Source organism: Rana temporaria, chromosome 12 (assembly GCF_905171775.1).
Source record: "Rana temporaria chromosome 12, aRanTem1.1, whole genome shotgun sequence".
Lineage (NCBI taxonomy): Eukaryota > Metazoa > Chordata > Amphibia > Anura > Ranidae > Rana > Rana temporaria.
In genome coordinates, this window is record NC_053500.1 from 140,474,868 (window position 1) to 140,489,619 (window position 14,752).

Below are 14,752 nucleotides of genomic sequence, written 5' to 3' on the forward strand. Positions count from 1 at the left end.
TCACCGACCCTGCACCCAGCCAGAGCCCCCAACTAATTAACAGGAGCTCATTCTTCTATCTCTCTCTTTCACCCATAAATAATGAGGGGAAATTAAACATTCCTAATTGGTGGCTGACAGCCAGGGGGGAGCGAAGGAACCCGCCGCGAACTCCGTGAAAAATTTAATAGTAGTTAAAAAATTAATCTTACTTAAGTTCATCCGTGCTGAATATTTTATTGGGCGATATTAATTCCTCGGTGCGCGGCACACGTAGCATTCCGTGCAGAAGCCTCTTCCTATCGTCTTTTGGGATATAGCTGAGGGGTGGACGGAAGGGAGGACAGCCAAGACCAAAGAAGTGAGCAAGTCGTTCCTCTCCAAATTGGTCCACAGCTATGGATTTTTTTTTCCCCAAGCTTTTTGCAATTTCAGTTTGGTTGGTTTTAATTAGTACACTATGATAGTTTTAGCTCAAAAAAAAAATCATTATTCTCTTTTTTTTTTTTTTTTTTACAATTTTTTTCCATTTTTTTTTTACACTTTGGCCCGGATTCACATACATTGGCGCATATTTATCTCCTTTACGCTACGCCGACGTAGCGCAGAGAGGCAAGCACTGGATTCACAAAGCCAGTGCTGCCAAATCTACGCTGGGTTTCTTAGGCGTAAGTCGTCGTAAGTGGAAGTGGGCGTGAGCCATGCTAATGAGGCGTGACCCCATGCAAATGATGGGCTGAGTCTCAGACAGATATGTATAATGAACGGCGCATGTGCCGTCCCGTGGATGCAACCCAGTGCGCATGCTCAGAATCACGTCGGAACTACTCCCTAAGATACGCCGGATCACTGCCTACGGCGTGAACGTAACCTACGTCTAGCCATATTCACGTTCTACGTAAAATACGTCGGCTTGTGTTCCCTGGTGCAGCCATTTGCATGGATGCTGCTGACTTTCACATGCTTGATGGGGCATAACTTTATGCCGGGACGTATACGCGCACTGCGTCGGACGGACGTACGTTCGTGAATCGGAGTATCTCCCTCATTTGCATATGTGAATAGAAAATCAACGGGTGCGCCAAATACGTCCAGCGTAAATATGCACCCACTCTACGCCGGCGTAGGAAAGTTACGTCAGTCGGATGAAGCCTATTTTCAGGCGTATCTTGGTTTCAGAGTCCGGCGCATAGATGCGACGGCGCATATTTGCACTTACGTCGGTGTAAGTGCTTTGTGAATCCGGGCCTATGTTTAATAACCACTTAAGCCCCAGAAGGTTTTACCCCCTCCATGACCAGGCCTTTTTTGCGATTGGCACTGCTTTACTTTAACAGATAATTGCGTGGACGTGCGACGTGGTACCCAAACAAAATTCATGTCCTTTTTTTCCCCACAAACAGAGCTTTCTTTTGGTGGTGTTCGATCACCTCTGCGGTTTTTATTTTTTGCGCTATGAACAAAAAAAGCAACAATTTTGAAAAAAAAAATAATACTTTCTGAACCGGCCCATAATTTACAGAACGGTAAAATCTCCTTCTAGCGCATATCTGAGAAAAGTGCTGATTCTTGTCGTTACCAAAAGTAAAGTAAAAAAAAAACTCGGCAACTTTGTTAGACTTCAGAGACCGCAGATAACTTGCTTTAAAGAAACTTTATTCGACGGGAAATACCAATTATAGTTGCCGACTCTCCATTTTTATTTCCTGCCCTAATACGATCGGTGAACAATATGTATGTATTGTTGCATTGTACTATATTTGGAAGGCTGTTCAATCATTCATCCGCCGAGGCGGGGAAGTGAAGGTGCGAACAGCCCATCTGGAGATCTAGCGGTAAAGGAGTCCTGCTGAGATGAGGCTCTCATATCTTATGTGTAGCACATTCTATATATAAATCCATAGATTCACTATCCATATGTATGGAGGCCGGGGAGGAGGAGGAATGCAATCTCTGCTTACATTTTCCTAGTTTTCAAAAAGAATAATACAATAAAAAAAGAATAATAAAATAAAAAAAAGAATAATAAAATGAAAAAAGAATAATAAAAAAAAAAAAAAAGAATAAAGCGGTAAAAGTCGCTTAAAGCTACAGGTGGTCAATTGGTTATTAAAGCGTATATAAACTAGAACAATGGACTTTATTTGCCTCATTACATTTACCATTGAAAACGTTTTGTTCGATAAGGCGCCAAACAAATGGCGATTCTACTAGGAATTCAGGGAGTTCCTAAATTCCCGCAGCCCTACTCTGTTCTCCTCAGTAGTATGGAAAGACGTGTTGATGGAGCGATGGATGCACCCGGAGCGTGGCAGGGCTTTTTTTCCCTGCAGTTTTTCAGCGTTTGTGGGCAGCGTTTTTAAAGCCTTTTTGAGCTTTGGCGTTTTTTTTTTTTTTTTTCAGTTGGCCAATAGAGAAAAATATAATCTGTTTTATCATTCTATTGCTATGTTTTTCAGCTTATTTATCCACTTTTATTATTTATTCAATTTTTAATGGGTTAAAAGTTGGGGTTAAGGGTTTATTTGTGTATTTATTTTCTTTTTTATTTACTTTGTTTGGTTAGGGTAGTGTTATGGGGTTAAAGTTTATTTAAGGGTTAGGGGTTATTTTTTTGGTTAAGGTTTAGGATTAGGCGTTAATATTAGGGTTAGGAGTTAATATTCGGATTGGGGTTAAGGGTAATATAGGGGTTACGATTTAGGGTTTATTAGGGTTGGGGTTTAGGATTGGGGTTAAGGGTTAATATTAGGGTTCAGGATTAGGCGTTAATATTAGGGTTAGAGGTTAACATTAGGGTTTGGAGTTAAAATTAGGGTTTGTGCATAGGGTTATGGATTAGGATTAGAGGTTAATATTAGGGTTAGGGGTTAGAGTTTAGGATTAGAGGTTAATATTAGGGTTAGTGTTTAATATTAGGGTTAGGGGTTAACATTAGGGTTTGGAGTTAATATTAGAGTTAGGGGTTAAGATTAGGGGTCAATGTTAGGGTTAGGGGTAATATTATGGGTTAATATTAGGGTTAGAGTTCAGGATTAAAGTTTATTGTTAGGAGTTAATATATAAAATAGTGTTAGGGGTTGGGATTAAGGGTTGATATTGGGGTTAGGATTAGGGGTTAATATTAGGATTAGGGGTTGATAAAGGGGTTAGGATTAGGGGTTAATTTTAGGGTTAGAATTCAGGATTAAAGGTTATTGTTAGGGGTTAATATTAGTGTTAGGGGTTAGGATTAGGGGTTGATAAAGGGGTTAGAATTAGGGGTTAATATTAGTGTTAGGGGTTAGGATTAGGGGTTGATATTGGGGTTAGTTTAGGATTAGGGGTTAAGATTAGGGTTAGGGGTTAGGATGAGGGGTTAATGGTTAATAGGGTTAGGGGTTTGGGTTTAGGATTAGGGGTTAATATTAGGGTTAGGGGTTAATATTAGAGTTAGGGGGTTAGGATTAGGGGTTAATATTAAGGTTAAGTTTAGAGTTTAGGATAAGGGTTTTTTATTGGGGTTAAGGTTAGGATTAGGGGTTAATATTGGGGGTTAATGGTTTAGGGTTAGGGGTTTGGGTCTAGGATTAGGGGTTATTATTAGGGTCAGGGGTTAATTTTAGTGTTAGGGGTTGATATTGGGGTTGGTTTAGGATTAGGGGTTAAGATTAGGGTTAGGGGTTAGGATGAGGGGTTAATAGGGTTAGGGGTTTGGGTTTAGGATTAGGGGTTAATATTAGGGTTAGGGGGTTAGGATTAGGGGTTAATATTAAGGTTAAGGGGTTAGGATTAGGGGTTAATATTAAGGTTAGGTTTAGAGTTAAGGATAAGGGGTTATTATTGGGGTTAAGATTAGGGGTTAATGGTTTAGGGTTAGTGGTTATTAGGATTAAGGGTTTGGGTCTAGGATTGGGGGTTAATATTAGGGTTAAGGGTTTGTGATTAAAAAAAATATATATTTATGTATTTTATTATTTATTTTTATTTAGTTCCATTTAATTATTGCATTTGAGCAAAAAAAACAACCTCAAAAACTTGCAACAAAACGCGCAAACCAGGCGTTTCCATGCATTTCTATGAAACAAAAATCGCTTCCGCCCGATTGGAGCTACAAAAACTTTTTGGAGCTTCAGGAGGCTTGGAGTGGAGATGTGAACCATCCCCATAGAGAATAATAGATTTTTTTTCCCCCTCCAGCGTTTTGGAGCTTCGAGCTTCGCGGTGTGAATGGGGCCCGATAGGTAAAAAAATAAAACTGATTATCAACTTTCAGGGACGCTCTCTGTCAACCGGGGGAACCCTAAAGGCTTTGCTTACACATGCAGTCCGGGGTAGAAGGGGCAGTAAAACCAGGTGGTTGGGTTTTACTGGCCAAATCCCTCCCGATTGCACACCCCCGCAATGCTTCACCCCCTGGAGCCGTGGCGTAGTGTGGGTTGTTAGCTCCTCACCCATGGACTTACCTATTTTCAACTAGCTCCAGTCTGGTCACATGATCCACTGTGTGAGACAGCTGTGGCTGTAGGGAAGAGGAGAGCGTGCTTCATAATGACTGGTAAAGCCTGGAGTGGTGACATCATGCATATGTTCCTATGTCCCATCTGTTGTTGGCGCTCCCTCCTCTCCACACTCGTGACAGCGCTCCCTCTAAATTTTGCGCCTGGGGCGGTGGCCCCCCTCGTACCCCCCACGCTACGCCACTGCCCTGGAAGCTCGGACATCGCACCACACTTACCCAGGCTATCCAATATGGGAAAATCCCTTTCAGATGTAGTACCGCTCCCTCATTTTGCCCAGAGCTCAACCTTTACTCTTCCGAGTGAGGCCTTGTCCAATCAGCCGCCACCACTGACAACGACCATTAGAGTTGATGCCGTATCTGATTATGACACAACGTCTCGTTCTCTTCTCTTCCAGGTACATTTGGGAGAAGGACGGAGCCGCGCTAAGCGTGGAGAACTTACCCCGGATCAAGATGGACAAGAACGGCACCTTACACCTCTCCCAGACCTGGTCCGGGGACATCGGGACCTACACCTGCCGCATCCTGTCTGTAGGGGGCAACGACTCGAAGAGCGCTTACCTGCGGGTCAGGTGAGAGAGCACAGACACAACTGCACCCTCCAATATTTGGTGTCATGGCTACTTTTTATGGTCATAAAGTGTTTTGTGAGTTTTGAGGAATATATAGAAAAATGTAAAAACTTTTTGCCCAAAATGTTTTCTTGTCTTGTTCAGAGGATTCCTTTTTTTGTTTTGCTGTTGTCCTCTTTTTCTGTGTTTATGGCGGATGTTTTTCTTGTCCTCCAGGCAACTCCCCCACGCTCCCGAGAACCCGGTGGCCTTGCTGAGCACCACGGAGCTGAGATCCATCAATCTTTCCTGGGCCAGACCCTTCGATGGGAACAGCCCGCTGATCCGCTACGTCCTGGAGGTCTCCGAGAACAGTAAGTGTTTGGAGGATCTACGAGACACCATGCAGAGCAAGCCCAACACCACGCAGAGCAAGCCCAACACCACACAGAGCAAGCCCAACGCCACCAATATACACAGCAAACCCACCAAAATACACAGCAAGCCCAACACCACGCGGAGCAAGCCCAACACCACGCAGAGCAAGCCCAACACCACGCAGAGCAAGCCCAACGCCACCAATATACACAGCAAACCCACCAAAATACACAGCAAGCCCAACACCACGCAGAGCAAGCCCAACACCACGCAGAGCAAGCCCAACACCACACAGAGCAAGTCTAACGCCACCAATATACACAGCAAACCCTCCGAAATACACAGCAAGCCCAACACCACGCAGAGCAAGCCCAACACCACGCAGAGCAAGCCCAACACCACGCAGAGCAAGCCCAACACCACGCAGAGCAAGCCCAACACCACGCAGAGCAAGCCCAACACCACGCAGAGCCAGCCCAACACCACGCAGAGCCAGCCCAACACCACGCAGGGCAAGCCCAACACCACGCAGAGCAAGCCCAACACCACGCAGAGCAAGCCCAACACCATGCAGAGCAAGCCCAACACCACGCAGAGCAAGCCCAACACCACCAATATACACAGCAAACCCACCAAAATACACATCAAGCCCAACACCATGCAGAGCCAGCCCAACACCATGCAGAGCCAGCCCAACACCATGCAGAGCCAGCCCAACACCACGCGGAGCAAGCCCAACACCACGCAGGGCAAGCCCAACACCACGCGGAGCAAGCCCAACACCACGCGGAGCAAGCCCAACACCACGCGGAGCAAGCCCAACACCACGCAGGGCAAGCCCAACACCACGCGGAGCAAGCCCAACACCACGCGGGGCAAGCCCAACAGCACGCAGGGCAAGCCCAACAGCACGCAGGGCAAGCCCAACAGCACGCAGAGCCAGCCCAACACCACGCAGAGCCAGCCCAACACCACGCAGAGCCAGCCCAACACCACGCAGAGCCAGCCCAACACCACGCAGAGCCAGCCCAACACCACGCAGGGCAAGCCCAACGCCCAATACACAGCAAACCCACCACCATGCAGGGCAAGCCCAACACCACGCAGAGCCAGCCCAACACCATGCACAGCAAACCCAATGCCCAATACACAGCAAGCCCAACACCACGCAGAGCCAGCCCAACACCACGCAGAGCCAGCCCAACACCACGCAGAGCCAGCCCAACACCACGCAGGGCAAGCCCAACGCCCAATACACAGCAAACCCACCACCATGCAGGGCAAACCCAACACCATGCAGAGCAAGCCCAACACCACGCAGAGCCAGCCCAACACCATGCACAGCAAACCCAATGCCCAATACACAGCAAGCCCAACACCACACAGAGCACTGTGTTAATACATTCTGGCAACAGTAGCAGCCTTTTCTAAGTCTACTCTCCCCCAGCCAGTGATCAGACTGTACATTGTAACTTTGTAGAAGGAGGAGGAAGCATTTCCTCAGTCTCCCCTCCCCCCAGTGATCAGACTGTACATTATAACTTTGTAGAAGGAGGAGGAAACACAAGCACCAGGATTTACATGATTGTGTCATCTCAGAGCCGGCATCTCAGTCCAGGAAGTAGATGGTGATGGATGGTGCCTGAACAAATATGGCGCCGTCCTTCTAGAAAGAAAATCGGATGAAGGCATTGTCAGTCCTGTGGTCTCTGTGGGAGGGAGTACACTGGCACAGCACTCGGCGTTGACTTATGATGAAGAACACATCTGATGACAGGTCCACTTTAACTAGTAAACGGCCCTGACATTTCCCTTCTTGTAGGGATTTGTGATTTTATTCCCGTCACTTGTACAGCAGAGATTACTGCGGCAATTCCAGGGGGGGGGGGGGGGTCGGAGGTCATCTCTTCATATAACCCGAGCGTCCGCGCTCTTTAATCATATTATTTGTGCCGCTGCCGCCGACCGATGTCGTTAAAGCCGCCTTGCTTACTACATCCCATCCCCGTTTCCTCCCCTCCCCCCACCCAGTAAATTGAATTTTTTCCCTTTTTATGGCACTCCGGCTCACTTGGTATGAAAGGCACGGCTCCCGGTAACAATGTATCGCCGAGATAAGCATGTCCTGTAGATAGATGGCTTAGCATCAAGACACGGAGCGGAATAACAAACCAGATCATAACGCTAACCCTTTCCGCGGCCGGATTAAAGGGGAACGGCGGGGAAATGGAGAATAAAATACCAATCGGCACGCTCCTGTGCTCCCCGGGGTTAGAGGGACACCATTCTGGACTGAAATAGAACTTCGCCCTGTGCCAGTCCTAAGGATTGAAGTCATAGAAATTGTATTCATAGTCCATGGTATATACTATATAGTCCGTCATTTATAGTCCCGGGTCCATAGTACAAAGTTCATACTGTAATCTATCATTTAGAGTCTATAGTCCCTAGTCTGTAGTCCAGAATTCATAGTCCACAGTCCTATAATCCATAGTCTATAGTCTATAGTTCGCAGTCCTATAATCCACAGTCCTATAATACATAGTCCTATAATCCACAGTCCTATAATCCATAGTCCACAGTCCTATAATCCATAGTCCCATAGTCTATAGTCCATAATCCACAGTCCTATAATCCATAGTCCACAGTCCTATAATCCACAGTCCTATAATCCACAGTCCTATAATCCACAGTCCTATAATCCGCAGTCCTATAATCCACAGTCCTATAATCCACAGTCCACAGTCCTATAATCCATAGTCCCATAGTCTATAGTCCATAATCCACAGTCCTATAATCCATAGTCTATAGTCCACAGTCCTATAATCCACAGTCCTATAATACATAGTCCTATAATCCACAGCCCTATAATCCATAGTCCACAGTCCTATAATCCATAGTCCCATAGTCTATAGTCCATAATTCACAGTCCATAGTTCATAGTCTATAGTCCATAATCCACAGTCCTATAATCCATAGTCTATAGTCCATAATCCACTGTCCATAGTCTATAATCCATAATTCCATAGTTCATGGTCCATAATCCATAGTCTATAGTCCACAGTCTATAGCAGGGATATGCAATTAGCGGACCTCCAGCTGTTGCCAAACTACAAGTCCCATGAGGCATAGCGAGACTATGACAGCATCAAGCATGACACCCAGAGGCAGAGGCATGATGGGACTTTTAGTTTGGCAACAGCTGGAGGTCCGCTAATTGCTTATCCCTGGTCTATAGTATATAGTCTATAATCCATGGTCCCATAATCTATAGTCAACAGTCCATAGTTCGTAGTCTATAGTCTATAATCCATAGTCTCATGGTCAATAGTCTATAATCCATGGTCCCACAGTCTATAGTCCATAGTCCTATAGTCTATAGACCATGATCCCATAGTCTATAGTCCCCAGTCCATAGTCTATAATCCATAGTCCACAGTCCATAGTATATAGGCTATAATCCATGGTCCCATAGTCTATAGTCCCCAGTCCATAGTCTATAATCCATAGTCCACAGTCCATAGTATATAGGCTATAATCCATGGTCCCATAGTCTATAGCAGGGGTCTTCAAACTATGGCCCTCCAGGTGTTCAGGAACTACAATTCCCATCATGCCTAGTCATGTATTTTAATGTCAGAGTTTTACAATGCCTCATTAGAAGTGTAGTTCTGAAACAGCTGGAGGGCCGTAGTTTGAGGATCCCTGGTCTATAGTCAACAGTCCATAGTTCATAGTCTATAGTCTATAATCTCATGGTCCATAGTCTATAATCCATGGTCCCACAGTCTATAGTCCCCAGTCCATAGTCCATAGTCCCATGATTCATGTTCCATAGTCCACAGTCCATAGTCTATAATCCATAGTCCCATGGTCTATAGTTCATAGTCTATAATCCATAGTCTATAGTAGATAGACAATAGTTCATAGTCTATAGTTCACTGTCCATAGTCAATAATCCATAATTCCATAGTCTATAATCCATAGTCTATAGTTCACAGTCCATAGTATATAGTCTATAATCCATGGTCCCATAGTCTATAGTCAATAGTCCATAGCCTATAATCCAGGGATCTTCAAACTACGGCCCTCCAGCTGTTGCGGAACTACACATCCCATGAGGCATTGCAAGACTCTGACATTCACTGACATGACTAGGCATGATGGGAATTGTAGTTCCTGAACAACTGGAGGGCCATAGTTTGAGGACCCATGCTATAATCCATAGTCCAATGATTCATTATCCATAGTCCATAATCCATAGTCCCATGGTCCATAGTCTATAATTAATAGACCATAGCTCATACCATAGTCCATAAATCCACAGTTCATAGTCCATAGTCTATAGTTAAAAGTCGAATGATCCATAGTTTATAGTTCATAGTCCAAAACTCATACTATAATCTATAATTCTTAGTCCCTAGTCCATAGTCTATAATCCATAGTCCCTAGGGTCCATCATCCATAGTCCTATGGTCCATGGTTCATAGTCCATAAACCACAGTCTCATGGTCCATAGTTTATAGTCCATATTCCCTAGTCTATCGTTTATAGTCTCTATTCCATAGTCCCTGCTCCATCATTCATTGTCCTATGGTCCATAGTCTCTAGTCCATAATCCTTTGGTCCATGGTCTATAGTTCCTACTCCAAAGTCTATAGTCAATTGTCATATGGTTCATAGTCTATAAACCCTGGCCCATAGTCCATCATCCATAGTCCCATTGTCTATCGTCTCTCTCAGGAACTAGCAAGACAGGGTGGCTACATTTCTACACAAAGGGGGACCATGGAGAACGAATGTAGCCACCCTCTTACACGAAGTCCCATCAAAGCAACAACAAAAAGAATTTGGAAGAGGCAGAGAGACATAGAAGGGACTTTATGAGTGAAGAATACAGACTGGAAAATATATATATTTTTTTAAACCAGTGTCTCTGTAAGATGATGGCCAGTAGGGGGAGTTGAGTTATAGGAGTGAGGGACATCACATTTGTTTAAAAAATCTTTTGTTACGTCTCTATGGTTCTGATCTCCTACAGCCTCTTTCCAGTGATCTCAAGCGATGGCTCATAGCAGCCTTACTGACCATGCCCACAGTTGGACCATCTCTGGATAGTGTGTGACGAAGTAGCCACTTGCAATCTTCCATCAGGGTGACAACACAAGAACCCAACAGAGAGGCAGGAACAGAGTGTTGTCACCCTATAACAGGAAGTGCCAAAACAAGGACCCTCATGGCAGGATCAGAGGGGATTATTCTAAGGAAAGGTGGAGATTTCACAATTTAAAGCTCCTATGAAATTTTAGCGATTGGGTTTGGATTTTATAGGTCAGATAAATAGTCCGGCTACAGGCGGCAGCTGTAGGATCTGTTGCGGTAAAGGATGCCTTTTAATACCCATAACCGCCGTCTATTTTACCTAAAGCCTGTCTTTTTTTGGAAATACGGTGACTGCACCTGCCTTCCGGCTTATAGGCTTCAGGATGGGAAAGGTCTTCAGGGATCGGCTCTATTCCCCGCCGCCTGTCTACCGAGGAGCCATGACGGGGTTAACCAAAGCCTTGTCTTATTTGCAAGCATCTCTCTTGGCTTGTGAGTTGCATTCCATATTTATGAGGCTCCTTCAGAGAAATTTAGCATCTCTTTCGCCTGCCTGCGCATATCATATGCAGATCTGATATCCCTCTTACACCCCGAAGGATTGAACCCCCAGAGCAGGCCCTCTCCTGATTTCCATACACCGTAGACCTCATTTATCTTCCGCCGTAACATCCGTGAGGAAAAAATATAACAAGTTGTTTTTTTCCTGTGTCATTGGAATGTCCCTGTCAGTGAAGTACGTGATGATCCCGCTCTGAGCGCAGGTGCTGAAGTGGACCTGTTATGTAGACAAGAGCGGCGAACCGCCGGAGCAAACCTGGCTGTAATCTCATGACAGTCCCCTTCTTCCTCCTCGTCCTCCCTTATTTCTTCCTTCTTTCTTTCTTTTTCTTCTTCCTTCAGCTTCCTCCTTCTTCTGTCTTCTTCCTTCTTCTCCCTTTTTCCTTCCTTCCTTTTTCCCGCCGGAGCAAACCTGGCTGTAATCTCATGACAGTCCCCTTCTTCCTCCTCGTCCTCCCTTCTTTCTTTCCTCCTTCCTTCTTTCTTTCTTTTTCTTCTTCCTTCTTCCTTCAGCTTCCTCCTTCTTCCTTCTTCTTCTTCCTTCTTCTTCCTTCTTCTGTCTTCTTCCTTCTTCCTTCCCCCTCCTCCTCCCTTACATCTTCCTTCTTTCTTTCTTTTTCTTCTTCCTTCATCTTCCTCCTTCTTCTTCCGTCTTCTTCCATCTTCTTCCGTCTACTTCCTTCTTCTTCCGTCTTCTTCCATCTTCTTCCGTCTACTTCCGTCTTCTTCCTTCTTCTTCCTTCTTCCCTTCCTTTTTCCCGCCGAAGCAAACCTGGCTGTAATCTCATGAAAGTCCCCTTCTTCCTCCTCGTCCTCCCTTCTTCTTCCTTCTTCCTCCTTCTTTTTCCGTCTTCTTCCTTCTTCTTCCTTCCTCTGTCTTCTTCCTTCTTCTTCCTTCCTCTATCTTATTTCTCCTTCTTCTTTCTTCCTTATTTCTCCTTCTTTCTTCTTCTTCTTTCTTCCTCCTTCTTCCGTCTTCTTCCGTCTTCTTCCATCTTCTTCCTTCCTCTGTCGTCTTCCTTCTTCTTCCTTCCTCTGTCGTCTTCCTTCTTCTTCCTTCCTCTGTCGTCTTCCTTCTTCTTCCTTCCTCTGTCTTCTTCCTTCTTCTTCCTTCCTCCATCTTCTTCCTCCGTCTTCTTTCTTCTTCTTTCTTTCTTTCTTCTTCCTCCTTCTTCTTCCTTCTTCCGTCTTCTTCCTTCCTCCATCTTCTTCCTTCTTCCTTCCTACTTCCTTCCTCCATCTTATTCCTTTCTCCGTCTTCTTCCTTCTTCTTCCGCCTTCTTCTTTCTTCTTGTTCTTCCTCCTTCTTCTTCCGTCTTCTTCCTTCTTCTTCTTCCTTCCTCCTTTCTTCTTCCTCCTTCTTCTTCCTTCTTCCGTCTTCTTCCTTCCTCCATCTTCTTCCTTCTTTCTTCTTCCTTCTTCCTTCCTACTTCCTTCCTTCTTCCTTCCTCCATCTTATTCCTTCCTCCATCTTCTTCCTTCTTTCTTCTTCCTTCTTCCTTCCTACTTCCTTCCTTCTTCCTTCCTCCATCTTATTCCTTTCTCCGTCTTCTTCCTTCTTCTTCTTCTTCTTCTTCTTCTTCTTCTTCCTTCCTCCATCTTCTTCCTCCTTCTTTCTTCCTTCTTTCTCCTTCTTTCTTCTTCTTTCTTCCTCCTTCTTCCGTCTTCTTCCTTCCTCTTTCTTCTTTCTTCCTCCTTCTTCCGTCTTCTTTCTTCCTCCTTCTTCCTTCTTCTTCCTTCTTCTTCCTTCCTCTGTCTTCTTCCTCCTTCTTCTTCCTTCTTCCGTCTTCTTCCTTCCTCCATCTTCTTCCTTCTTTTTTCTTCTTTCTTCTTCCTTCCTACTTCCTTCCTTCCTTCCTCCATCTTATTCCTTTCTCCGTCTTCTTCCTTCTTCTTCTTCTTCTTCCTTCTTCTTCTTTCCTCTTCTGCCTTCTTCTTCCTTTTTCTTCCTTCCTTATCCTTCTTCTTCCTTCTTCTTCCTTCATTCACTTCCTCACTTTTTAAGTTATTAAATGTCATTTTTATGTCATTCATATTACTTGCTGTTCCATGTTTTGATTGCTACATTTCTATACAAATCTGTAATAGCTCCCTCTAGTGGTCAAATATCTATCTCTATACACACACATTATATATATATATACACACACACATACACTATATCACTAAAAGTATTGGGACGCCGGCCTTTACATGCACATGAACTTTAATGACATCCCAGTCTTAGTCCGTTGGGTTCAATATTGAGTTGGCCCCGCCCTTTGCAGATATAACATCTTCTAAACCTTGTGGACCGCCTTCCCAGAAGAGTTGGAGTGTGTCTCTGGTGCCTAGGCTGAGATGATGTCATCAGTCTGCTGCAAGAAGAAAGCATTTCCTCAGTCTCCCCTCTCTCAGTGATCAGACTGTACATTGTAACTTTGTAGAAGGAGAAGACATTTCCTCAGTCTCCCCTCCCCCAGTGATCAGACTGTACATTGTAACCTATATATATCTGTGTTATGATTGTGTAATATTCCTTCACAGACGCCCCATGGACCATCCTCTTTGCAAACATGGACCCGGATTACTCCTCCCTGGTAGTGAAGAACCTCACCCCGGCTCGCTCCTATCAGTTCCGCCTCTGTGCTGTGAATGACGTTGGCAAAGGGCAGCTCAGCAAACAAACGGAAAGGTAAGTCTGTCGCCCCCTATTGGATAGGAGGGCAAGTGACTGTCGCTGGATCCCCACTCCATGGGAGGGGTAGAACGGAGCCCCCCTCTCGATCCGGCGATGTGCACGGGAGCCTCAGCCGTCCCGGGTCTCTTTCTCCTTATTGGCTGAGACCACAGCAGTCGTTCGCTGGGCAGGAAGTCGAGTGAGGGCAAGATGGCCTCCCACTTGTCTCTATGCCCTTGGAGGACTTGAGCGATGTCTGACGTCACTTTAGGTTCTCAGGCTTAAAGAGATCATGTTAATTTTTTTATTTATTTTTTCAGAATGTAAAAAAAAAATCTTTTGCTTTTAAAGGTAAGGAAGAGATTTTGACCCCGGATCTCTCCATAAAGAGGACCTGTCATGCTTGTTTCTATTTCAAGGGATGTTTACATTACTTGCAATAGGAATAACAGTGATAAAGAAATAAATAAAGGAACAGTGTAAAAATAAAAGATAGACAGCAAAATAAAAAAAATAAAAAAATCTAAAGCCCCCCGTCCCTTCGAGATCGCACGCAGCAGTGACCCTGTACTATATAATTGTGTTTTTTTTACCATTTATCTGGAAATAGATTAAATAATGCAGAACATAATAGTCCTATTACATATAGCACTTCATAAGACTTCCCTAATAATAGATACATAGTATACATAATAGTACATAATCCATTCTAATACAGCACTTACTGCATGGCACGTCTGCAGTACATGGGGGGAGGGGGGGGGTTGTAGCCCCAACCTATATATTTGGAGAAGTTGTATGCAGTAAGTGCTGTATTACAATGGATTATGTACTATTATGTATACTACGTATCTATTATTATGTATTATTTGAGAAGTCTTCAGGAGAAGCCATGATCACGGTACAAGTAGGGGCAGGAGGGTGCAGCATTTTTATGTGGGGGGGGGGGGGATTAAATGAGGCAGCAACTCATAAAGTACCTTCAGCTGGTGTGTCCACAAGTCCTTTCCCCTATAT

The 14,752-nt window shown here is 44.7% G+C and overlaps 1 protein-coding gene across 2 annotated transcripts in view; it reads left to right on the forward strand.

Moving 5' to 3' along the window:
- Nucleotides 1-14,752, forward strand: part of SDK2 (sidekick cell adhesion molecule 2) — a 582,140-nt gene that overhangs the window by 468,338 nt on the left and 99,050 nt on the right. For both annotated transcript variants that reach the window (XM_040330991.1, XM_040330992.1), the window contains exons 13-15: nucleotides 4,879-5,055; nucleotides 5,272-5,408; nucleotides 13,603-13,750. In XM_040330991.1, coding sequence (XP_040186925.1) covers nucleotides 4,879-5,055; nucleotides 5,272-5,408; nucleotides 13,603-13,750 — 462 coding nt within the window. The remainder of the gene's footprint in view (nucleotides 1-4,878; nucleotides 5,056-5,271; nucleotides 5,409-13,602; nucleotides 13,751-14,752) is intronic.